General features: G+C 41.5%; 1 protein-coding gene across 1 annotated transcript in view; it reads right to left on the bottom strand.

The window, feature by feature from the left end:
• The window catches only part of XYLB (xylulokinase), a 141,363-nt gene that overhangs the window by 88,617 nt on the left and 40,568 nt on the right, over positions 1 to 12,178 (bottom strand). The window contains exon 9 of the mRNA XM_015832537.1: positions 325 to 443. Within this exon, the coding sequence (XP_015688023.1) occupies positions 325 to 443 (119 nt within the window). The remainder of the gene's footprint in view (positions 1 to 324; positions 444 to 12,178) is intronic.

Here is a 12,178-nt window from a genome sequence, read left to right as displayed (position 1 = left end):
TGGATGGATGGATAGATGGGTCAGTCAGTCGATGAGAAGGTAGGTGGGTGGATGGATGGATGGATGGATGGATGGATGGATGGATGGAAGGAAGGAAGGAAGGAAAGAAGGGAGGGAGGGAGGGATGGGATGGGATGGGATGGGATGGGATGGGAGTGCAGACAATTACCAAAAGTCAGTACTGACTCATAGGAATAATAACAATAAATCTGTAGCACAGAATTTCCCATTACTGCTTCAAATAAATGCAGGCAGAATCTACAGATTTAATTCTGATTTCTCCCACTGTTAAACTCGCCTTATTTGTTCCACAGTTAATCATACCAGTATTTTGCTTGAGGGCACAGGTTGGCCCAGTTTCTTTCCCAACTGGGGTGCACAAGCATCAAGGCAGACTGGATTCCAAACTTTTTCCCGAATCTGCAATAAATTCATGCCAGATCCTGCAAGAGGAAAATACAATTCTTTTCCAACAGATCCCTTCAAAAAGTAATCTGTGGATTGCAGATGTGCAGAGAGGAATGTAAAGAGAGGAAGGAAGATGAAAAACAGGTTATCCTAAAATTTAAAATAAGCGCATTTACCATTACACAAGATTGTTCTCATTATCTGCTTAATGTTATTATTGGTGTATCATTTATGATTATCAGGCACATTCTGGGCATATGAAGCTTGCAAAGTCAGACCTAAGAACAAAAAAACCTATCAGGTAAACAAAACAAAAAAAAGACAGGCTAACAGTCCTCCCAAAAAAAGGCATATTGAGCAGGACAACTGTTATCAAAACAAACAACATATTTTGCTTTCAAGTGGCAGCATTAAATTGCCAAAGAAGGCCACAGAGGTTACAGGTAGTCCTTGACTTACGACCGCAATTGAGCCTAAAATTTCTGTTGCTAAGCAAAACAATTGTTACGTGAGTTTTGCCCCATTTTATGATCTTTCTTGCCACAGTTGTTAAGTAAATCGCCGCAGTTGCTAAGTTAGTAACACAGTTGTTAAGTGAATCTGGCTTCCCCATTGACTTTGCTTGTCAGAAGGTCACAAAAAACATGACCCTGGGATATAAGCTGTAAACATGAATCAGTTGCAAAGTGTCTGAATTTTGATCATGTGACCATGGGGATGCTATGATGGTTAAAAGTGTCATAATTTACATTTTTAGTGCTGTTGTAACTTTGAACGCTCACTAAACGAATTGTTGTAAATCAAGGACTACCTGTACAAGTTTTTGTTATGCAGTTATTTCAAAGTAGGAATATTTCTACCAAGAAGCCTTGCCTTGCAGAATATGGGTACCCCAGAATTTGGGACCAGAACCTCCATCTCTAAGCAATGCAGTCGTTAGATGAATGATCACGTGACTATGTCTGATTTTACAATCTTTTTTTATCCTGTTCATTAATAGAATCATGTGGTTGTTAAGTAAATCCAACTTTCCCTATTGACTTTGCTTGCAGGGAGCTAGCTAGGAAAGCTACAAATAGTGATTACATGACCACAGAACACAGCAACCGTAGTCAACAAAACGGTTGATTGCCAAGTGCTTGAATCGCAAGGTATGTGATTACAGGGATATTCGACCACGGTCGAAAATGCGAGGACCGGTCATAAATCAATTGTTTCAACAATACCATAAGTTCAAATGATTGGTAAATGAATGGTTTTAAGCTGAGGACTACCTGTACAGATTCCATCAAGGGAAGTACATGATTGCAAAGATTACTGAAATGATCAAAGAAAACAAAATGCAATTCACAACCTTTTAGCTCAGTGGTGGCGAACCTACGGCACGGGTGCCAGAGGCGGCACTCAGAGCCCTCTCTGTGGGCACGCGCGCCTTCGCCCCAGTCCTAGGCCTTCAGCTGGGTTTTATAAAACCTTTTCGCTTTAGGCCTCCGCCGCCATGTACAAAAAAAAAAGGTTCAATCAGCCAATTTCAACTTCTCGCGGGGAAAAAAAGATCTTGCAAAGTTGGAATTGATTGATTTAACTTTTTAGTCCCACCCAGTCTGCTGTTACCACCGTAGCCACACCCACCCAATGGGCCACACCCACCCGGCACCCGATGATGCATAAGTGGGTTTTGGGTTGCAGTTTGGGCATTCGGTCTCTAAAAGGTTCACCATCGCTGAGTTAGGAGCTCTTTACTCATCTACTGGATCAATGTTCATTCTTTGACCTTGTCTGTCTTATTCCTTTACTTGAGGTCACCCATTGGAATACCCAACAAGAAATCTTCCAGGCTACTAAGCACATTTTTTCTATTCCAAATTTGGGCTATCTCTATGTCTATCCAAGTTGTGGAGAACTGGGGGGGGGTCAAGAAAGGCTTAGGAAATAGTTAGAGAAAATGTTGGCAGATATCCTTCTAACAAAAATGTAAGTGCCCTTAGCTGTGCTAGAGTTTTTGTGAAGTCCCGTAGCTTTCAATGAGAAACAATCTATCCTGGATGATAATCCAAAGAGATTTCAAGAACACAAATACACATGGACATAAATTTGAGAAGATGCTCAAATTTGAGAAGAGTCTGAAATCTCTACAGCAGAAGGACACTGACTGTCTCATTGTGATGATCAAAATCTCAGTAATATGAAACTGAGCTTTAGTTCAGTCTCTCCGACCGTAAGCCTTCCAGATTTGCATTAATTCCAGATTCTGCAATGAACAGTTACCGTTCCCGTGAATCTGAAAGGTTTCCACTGGACTAGACAATGGAACTTAGAAAAAGGAAGACCACCAGCATCTTTGGAAGCTTTCTTTGTACAGTGGGGGAGGGGGGAAATGACATTGTCTTGTTTTTCTGCTTTCTCTCTTGTCTCTACTCTCTCTTTTTTGGTTTGTTTTTAAAGCTGTGAAGCCAAGTATTTGTTTTTTCCATTCCCTTTCTTTTTCTCTCTCTCCTGCTTTCTCAGTTTCAAGCAAACTCCCTTCGTTCTTCGTATCAGAGAAAGAGGCAAATCTTTCCTGGTAGACGCAGTGTTTCTCAACCTTGACAATTTTAAGGCATGTGGACTTCAACTCCCAGAATTCCACAGCCAGCATTGCTGGCTGTGGAATTCTGGGAGTTGAAGTCCACATGCCTTAAAATTGTCAAGGTTGAGAAACATTGTGGTAGAGGTTGCTAGTTATGGGATGTCCAAAGAGCAGAATGGAGAAAAGCTAGACAAACTGCAATTCCCAGAGGCTTATTTCCACCCTCTTCTCCATCCCCACTGAATATAGAAGCCTTAAATCTGCTCTTCCCTGGAACCCTGCCAGTTCCCCAGTTACTACTGGAAGAAAGAGACACTGGAGTGTCATGCCAACTGGCACAAGGCTGAGCTGGTTCTCCTGCCACAGACCAGAAAGCAATTAGCAGGCAGGCAAATTGCCATGGGCACTTGCTCAGTCCAAAAATGAGGATTATGAACACTTTCCAAGCCAGGTGGGAGCTATTTGACAGATCCTATTTTCTCCTCTGTCTGCAGGATACAGCATTTCATCATTTAAATGATGATGCCTCCTTTAAAATGCAGCCCCTAACAACCAGCTGAAACATTTCCAATCCAAAATCGAGTTTTAAAACTTTCATTTGTCTGGGTAATGCAAAAGGAAACAGGAAGGAAAGAAGAGTGATTCTGGAGACAGGGACAGAAGTTATTTGCAAGTAAGGAGTCACCTGAAAGAATCTGAATGAACCTTGTAGAGAGAAGGACAAAAACCCAGCACTATTAACAATTGTAGGATGATGCCAAGCAGATTAGGGGACTGGAAGCTAAAACATATGGAGAAGAGTTGCAAGAAAAAGTTATGTCTAAGGATAGGGGAGACATGATAGCATGTTCCAATATCACAAGGGCTGCCACAAAGAAGAGGGAGTCAAGCTGTTCTCCAAAGCACCTGAAGGCAGGACAAGAAGCAACGGAGGGAAACTAATCAATCTAGAAAAAAGGAGAAATTTTCTAACATGAGAACAATTAATAAGAGGAATGGCTTGCCTTCAGAAGCTTTGGGTGATCCAACGCTGGAGGTTTTTAAGAAGAGATTGGACAGCTATTTGTCCAGAATGATATAAAGTTTCCTAAGTAGGGGATTGGACTAGAACGGGTCTGCAACCTTGAGAACTTTATGACTTGTGGACTTCAGCTCCCAGAACTTAAAGTCCACAAGTCTTAAAGTTCTCAAGGTTGTAGACCTCTGGACTAGAAGACCTCCAAAGTCCGTTCCACTTTGTTATTCTATTACTCTGTCACTCTTCTGTTCAGAAAGCAAAAAAGAAATGGATACTGATCTAAAAGGAATGGATCCCTTATGTTTAACATAAGTCTCCCATCATGAAAATAACAAGGAAAACAGGTTGGGTGCCCTCGTTCTCATGAACAACCGGCTTAGCAATAGAAATTCTGTTTCCAATTGTGGTTGTAAGTCGAGGACTTACCTGTAGCCAGTAGGTCTGTTCAATTCTTCCAATTTGATCTCAAAAATTGTTTTAGATGGTTCAGGAGAAAGAATACAGCACCTGCCTGCAATAGCTTAAAACAGTATTTGTCAATTTTAAGATGAGTGGACCCTCTCTTAAAATTCCACTGGCTGCAGAATTCTGGGATCTGAAATCCATACATCTTAAAAGTTGTCAAGGTTGAAAAATAGTGGCTTAAAATAATGTTTCTCTCGCCCAGAATTACATAGCAACTATCTAGTGCAGCCAAGGAGACCTCCCACTTCACCCCAAAGAATAGGCTGATTTAAAATGGTACAGATGGGTACCAATTCATACGCCTGCACACTCAAAGCACTTTTTGGAAAACGAATCTGAAGCACTGAAAAAGCCTAATAACCAGCCAAAGTCAATCATGGAATTCTAGAAATGTTGATAGCATTTCCTGCTTAATATATGCTGTCTGGAAGGAGGAAGGAAGGATAACACATAGCCAAACAATTAAGTAGATGGCTAACTCTTTTTTTTTTCTCCTCTAATCCTTTGATCAAATTTATATAGCTGCCCATCTATGAGAACCGACTCTAGGCAGCATACAACAGACGATGAAGAATACTTGTTTATCAAGCTCAGAAACATTTTCTAAAATGAATACAATCTGGGAATATCTCGTACATTTCTGTGAAATTATTTTATTCTCTAGCTGTAAGTGTGCTAATTGTGAGCAAAAAGAGAAATGTAACGATATATTTAAGACTAATCAATTACATTTTGCTAGAGATAAACTTTTGTGGATCATACTCATTTCATCAGGGGGAGGGACCATGGAAGGAGGAGGAGGAGGAGGAGGAAGAGGAGGAGGAGGAGGAAGGAAGGAAGGAAGGAAGGAAGGAAGGAAGGAAGGAAAAACAAGGAGGAACATGGAGAAGGAACATGAAGGTCGAGGAACATGGAGAAGAAACAAGGCAGAGGAGGAGGAACAACATGGAAGAAGAGAACATGGAAGAGGAGAAGGAGGAGGAACTTGGAGGAATATAAAGGATCAACATGGAGGAAGAGGAACATGGAGGAGGAAACCTAGAAGTCTTAAAGCATTGCTATCAAACTAGCCGTGTCACGATGTATTGCGACTTTTTTCGCTTTGCCTCTGCATGATGCAACCGGCAGTTCGACACCCCTGTCTTAGACTTAGAGAATTGTGCAATGGTTTTGATAAAAAAAAAAACCTGTAAAGATTCTTGTATGCCTTCAAATAGCTATAAGCCCATTATCATGCGATTTTTCTCTCTCCTGAGAACTGAGGCTTAACAATTGTTTGGGGAAGACAAAGAAGGGAGAAGGAGAAACAAACAAGGAGAAAATTCTTCCCGCAAAATCAACAGCATTCTTTCTTTCTAAATGTACATCTTCAAGAGCTGAGACCAGGGCTAAAAAACCTAGAATAAAGATATTTTCCAGCCTGACCAATGCTAACTCTTTGAACTGCAGCATTCCTAACATGCTGGTTTTGTGCGGAATTAACAACACCTCACGCATGAAGTATGCATGAGTTAAGAGTTTGTTTTTGCCTATTACATCATTCCACAGCACTTAAAAGCAATGATAATATGGTCTTCCGATGAGCAGGAAACGGAGGAGAGAGAAATGAATGAATCCATTAGATGCTGACAGCATGGCTGTAGATTTCTTCTGTAGAAGAAGCACGGGACAAATCAGGAAAGAACTAATTAATTAAATGGATTTGATTTGCATGGAACAAAACTGATCATGTTTAATAAATTGAATCTTGTTTTACCCATCGCTATACACCAGCAAGCTACACAGTAGGGATTTTTTGAGTTGAATACAGGTAGTCCTCGACTTACAACAGTCCATTTAGTGATGGTTCACAGTTACAATGGCACTGAAAAAAATGACCTACGACCGTTTCTCATACTTACAACCGTTGCCGCATTTTTTGCCTGAAAAAGTGTTTACTTCCAGTTTCTGGAAAAAACACTTATTGCAAGAGAATAGATTTACTTAACAACTATGGAATTCACTTAATGACTGCAGATTCACTTAATGCCCATGGTGATTCACTTAACTGTTCCCACAAAAATTGTCATAAAATCAGGTCAGTCACATTATGAGCCACTTAACAACCAGCATGATTTATGACCATAATTCCTGGCTCAATTATGGTCATAAAATGTACTTGGAAAAATGTACATAATAGTATCTTTAACTACTATAGACTCTGTTTGTAAATAACAACAGGAATGTATTAGTTTTTATTCTTATTAATGCACTTTGTAATGTTAGGTTTTCATTTAGTTTGAAAGTGTTTGTTAATTAGGTCTAAATCTCAATTCTATCAAAACAAGAAACTGAACTCTGCTCAGTTAAAATTGACTAGAAGTGTTCAAAGTGCTACAAGGAGAAGCCAAATGACTTGGCATCTCAGCATTGTTAAATGAGAAAAAGCAATAGAAACACGGCAACATCTGTAACAAATCTGCAGAAGGCAGAAATTTTCTCACTGTTAAACAAAGTAAACACTTTGTTTTGCTTGACACTTGAAATCCCAGAGTGATATGAAAGCAGAAACTTCCCTCTATATCAGTGATGGCGAACCTTTTAGAGACCGAGTGCCCAAACTGCAACCCCAAACCCACTTATTTATCGCCGGGTGCCAGGTGGGACGTGGCCTACTAGGTGGGCATGGCTGTGGTGGTCATGGCAGACTGGGTGGGTGTGGCCAAAGTGGGTGTGGTCACCTCGATGTTGCTCGTGGAGAGGGACGCCTGTGAGCAGGGTTGGGGGAGATCCAGGGGGTCTCTGGCAGGTGGGGTGGTGGGCAGGAGGCTCATCCTGTGGAGTGAGGCGAGGCAGGGCGGGGATACCATTGCCACGGGGCAAGGTGAGGCAGAGCCCAGGGCAGCTGCTGCCTGACACCATCAGACCCCACACACAGAGGCCAGCGAGCGCATGGGGGCCGACGGTGTCTGTCAGCAGCCACACACTGCCGGCTCCTCGACCAGCGCACTCTGGGGCTCCACAGCCCACCACCAGCAATTCAGAGAAGCCACCTCTGAGCTGGATAGCTGGCCAACAGCTGAGGAAGCAATGCAATGGGTTGTGCCCAGGAAAAGGAGAGCATGCGAGGCCAGGAGGGATGGGACTGGGGGGGGGAGGGAAACCAGCCATGCAGAGATGCATCCGGCCACGTGGGACCTCGGGCGGCTGGTTGAAGAGGGACGGTTGCCATCTCCGGGGCATGGCATGGATGCTCACAAAGAGGGCTCTGAGTGCCGCCTCTGGCACGCGTGCCATAGGTTCGCCACCACTGCTCTATATCCTAATAAAGAGTTGAAAAAATGCAATTATTATACAAATAATAAAACTAGCATAGAACAAGCTGAGTAAGCAGTCTCATTAAAGCAGCTGCATCTTTCCTGAGCGCCTATGGTTGTCTTCTGCAGCACAATCTTAGGAAAAGATGCATTTTTTTTGTTTGTTTGTTTTTCAAATGTGTAAGCCATCCATTTTGACAAAAGTGAGATTCTTAACCAAAGTTGTGTGTCCATCATTCAAGCACTCTTCGAATCATTTCCTAACATTTGGATCTGAATTGCAGTAGAGCCTTAAATAAGGAGGAGTCTGGAACCATCATTTATAACTAATAAAAGTTATTAAAAGGCCAGCCAAAAATATGGAACATTCATCCCCACTTTATCTCCCATTAAATTGGCCATATCACCACTGAACTTAGTTTCAAAATTTAGTTGGTTCCAAATCTGGTTGGCCCATCTCATGAAATCTGTGAAGATGTACAAGCATTCGTGTCCCTTAAAAGGACGTTTTCTCCCAAAAGAAGCTCACTTTGGCCTAGAGTTAAAAACGTAGGAATAGAGATAAATTAATTTCTAGTCTAACCAAGCTTTTAGTCACCTTCAAATGATTTGATGCTGAATCCTTGCATCAATATCTCCTTTGAAGAGCAATTATTCTTCAAATTTGATAGCGTAAATACCAGACCTTTTATAGGGAACTTCTGAAAGAATTCTTGATTGCAAGTCAAGTTGGCTTGCAAACCGAATTGTGGTGGGATTCCCAGAAGGGAGGGGCTGCATTCCAGAAGGCCAAGAGACAGCAAAGTTTAGATAATTTGGTTGGGAAAAAGAGAGTTAAGGAGGGTCCTCCCTAGCAATACTATACAGGTAGTCCTCGACTTACAACAGTTCATTTAGTGACTTCACAATTACAACGGCACTGAAAAAAGCAACTTATGCCTGTTTTTCACACTTATGATCATTGCAGCATCCCCATGGTCATGTGATCAAAATTCAGATGCTTGGCAACTGCTTCATTCTTATGACCGTTGCTTTGTCCCAAACTCATGTGATCCCCTTTTGCCACCTTCTGACAAGCAAAGTCAATGGGGAAGCCGGATTCACTTAACAACCTGGTTACTAACTTATCAACTGCAGTGATTCATTTAATAATAATAATAATAATGATAAAGTTGGAAGGGACCTCGGAGGTCAACCCCCTGCTCAGGCAGGAAACCCTACACCATTTCAGACAAATGGCTGTCCAGTTTCTTCTTAAAAACTTCCAGTGTTGGCGCATTCACCGCTTCTGGAGGCAGGTTGTTCCACTGGTTAATTGTTCTCACTGTCAGGAAGTTTCTCCTTAGTTCTAGGTTGCTTCTCTCCTTGCTTAGTTTCCACCCGTTGCTTCTCGTCCTGCCTTCAGGCGCCTTGGAGAATAGCTTGACTCCCTCTTCTTTGTGGCAGCCCCTAAGAAAACCGTTCCTTATATGTTTTAGCCTCCAGACCTCTAATCATCTTTGTTGCTCTTCTCTGTACTCTTTCTAGAGTCTCAACATCTTTTTTACATCGTGGTGACCAAAACTGGATGCAGCATTCCAAGTGTGGCCTTACCAAGGCCTTGTAAAGTGGTATTAATACTTCACGTGATCTTGATTCTATCCCTCTGTTAATGCAGCCTAGCATACTAAAATGGGGCAAAACTCACTTAACAAATGTCTCGCTTAACAGCAGAAAGTTTGGGCTCAACTGTGGTTGTAAGCTGAGGACTAACTGTACTCAGAGTACATCTTTAATGATGAAAGTTTTTGCTTTGGTTTGGGAAGATTTCTGCCTATAGACAAGGATCAATAAAGAAAACTGCTCAGAATATACAGGTTGTCCTTGACTTACAACCATTGTTTAGTGACTGTTCAACCTTACAATGGCAGTGGAAAAAGTAACTTATGACCAATTTTCGCACATGCAAACAATGCAGCATCCTCGTGGTCATGTGATCAAAATTTGGCTGCTTAGCAAAGATGTTGAGACTCTAGAAAGAGTACAGAGAAGAGCAACAAAGATGATTAGGGGACCGGAGGCCAAAGTATATAAGGAACGGCTGCTGGAATTGGGTATGTCTAGTTTAATGAAGAGAAGGACGAGGGGGGACATGATAGCAGTCTTCCAATATCTCAGGGGCTGCCCCAAAGAAGAGGGAGTCAAGCTATTCTCCAAAGCACCTGAAGGCAGGACAAGAAGCAACGGATAGAAACTGATCAAGGAGAGAAGCAACATAGAACTAAGGAGAAACTTCCTGACAGAACAATTAACCAGTGGAACAACCTGCCTCCAGAAGCGGTGAATGCTCCAACACTGGAAGTTTTTAAGAAGAGACTGGACAGCCATTTGTCTGAAATGGTATTATTATTATTATTATTATTATTATTATTATTATTATTATTATTATTATTACTATTACTACTACTATTATTATTATTATTACCGTATTATTACCGTATTATTATTATTATTATTATTATTATTATAGTGTCCTTGGATCATGTGATCACCTTCTGCAAGTTTCCCTCAGGAAAAGTCAATGGGAGGCCTCATTCACTTAATGACAGTGTTACTAACTTTTTAATAAATGCAGTGATTCACTTAACAACTGTGGCAAGAAAGGTCATAGAATGGGCCACTTGGCAACCATCTCACTTAGCACACAGAAATGTTGGGCTCCTTTGTGTCTCTAAGTTGAGAGTTACCTGTATTTCTATGTTCTTGAGGCCTGACAAGAATAATTAAATAAATGCTAATGGAAAAGCAAAAGGAAAACCTTCTTAAGGACAAGGTTTGAACCATCCTGTAGTGGAATCATCCATTCTTTAATTTTCATGACACGTTGTCCAACAGTTTAATCAGGCAGAATGTATTTCCAGTGTATAGCATTTTATTTTAACCTCATGTGAACCCTATGTTCTTTGTGAGCCTGCATGTGTGAGTGAGAGACACACATGCACAAGAACAAAAAAGGGGAAAAGGTCCATTCTTCTTGGTTAAACATTAATTAACTACTGTTCTAATGGAGCAATGCCCCAAAGTTTCACACCAGAGGTCATCCGTCAGTTCAGTTCTTTGCAGCCACTGTGTGTAGCTACAAAAAAACAGAAAAGCATCACCTCTCAGCTCGGGATTCAGCAACAACTACACATCAGGGTCAGTGACTGGATGAAAAGTAGATCCAATAAGCAGATGAACAAAGAAACTCAATAAATAGATCGAATGGATACACTATCTCCCAGCAAACCCTATTGATTTATTGCTGAGGTAGGCCCAGAAATATAAATGCTCTTATATTAGCAGGATTACAGCAAACACAGGTAGGTGCATTTAATACACCTAGCTATACTTAGCGGATTTTCAAACATTAAGCAGGTTCAGTCCTTGTTAGTTCTTGAATGGTATACTACCATGAAACCTAGGGCATGCTAGTCTAGAGGTTGTCCTCAACTTACGACTGTAATGGAGCCTTATTAGTTGTAACTAATGATGGATGTAAAACAGGTTGGTCATGTGACTGACTCAATTTTACAACCTTTTTTGCAGTAGTAGTTAAACAAATCCACAGTTGTTAAGCAAGTGCCACATTCATTCAGTTAAGAAGCAACGGATGGAAACTAATCAAGGAGAGAAGCAACCTAGAACTAAGGAGAAACTTCCTGACAGTTAGAACAATTAACCAGTGGAACAACCTGCCTCCAGAAGCGGTGAACGCTCCAACACTGGAGGTTTTTAAGAAGAGACTGGACAGCCATTTGTCCAAGATGGTATAGGGTTTCCTGCCTGAGCAGGGTGTTGGACTAGATGACCTCCAAGGTCCCTTCCAACATACATTTAGGCAAGAAAAACCAAATGTACAGGTATAGTATAGGGAGTACCTTGCTCAATAGTAGTAACTGTGAGAGGGATCTCGGAGTCCTAGTGGACAATCACTTAAATATGAGCCAGCAGTGTGCTGCAGCTGCCAAAAAAGCCAACACAGTTCTAGGCTGCATTAACAGAGGGATAAAATCAAGATCATGTGAAATATTAATACCACTTTACAATGCCTTGGTAAGGCCACACTTGGAATACTGCATCCAGTTTTGGTCACCACGATGTAAAAAAGATTCTGAGACTCCAGAAAGAGTACAGAGAAGAGCAACAAAGATATTAGGGGACTGGAGGCTAAAGCATACAAGGAAAGGTTGCTGGAATTGGGTATGTCTAGTTTAATGAAGAGAAGGACGAGGGGGGACATGATAGCAGTCTTCCAATATCTCAGGGGCTGCCCCAAAGAAGAGGGAGTCAAGCTATTCTCCAAAGCACCTGAAGGCAGGACAAGAAGCAACGGATGGAAACTGATCAAGGAGAGAAGCAACCTAGAACTAAGGAGAAACTTCCTGACAGTTAGAACAATTA

Source organism: Protobothrops mucrosquamatus, unplaced genomic scaffold (assembly GCF_001527695.2).
Source record: "Protobothrops mucrosquamatus isolate PMUCROS unplaced genomic scaffold, P.Mucros_1.0 scaffold5, whole genome shotgun sequence".
Taxonomy (NCBI): domain Eukaryota; kingdom Metazoa; phylum Chordata; class Lepidosauria; order Squamata; family Viperidae; genus Protobothrops; species Protobothrops mucrosquamatus.
The sequence above is the reverse complement of the archived record's forward strand: the minus strand, read 5'-3'. Positions and strand labels throughout refer to the sequence as shown.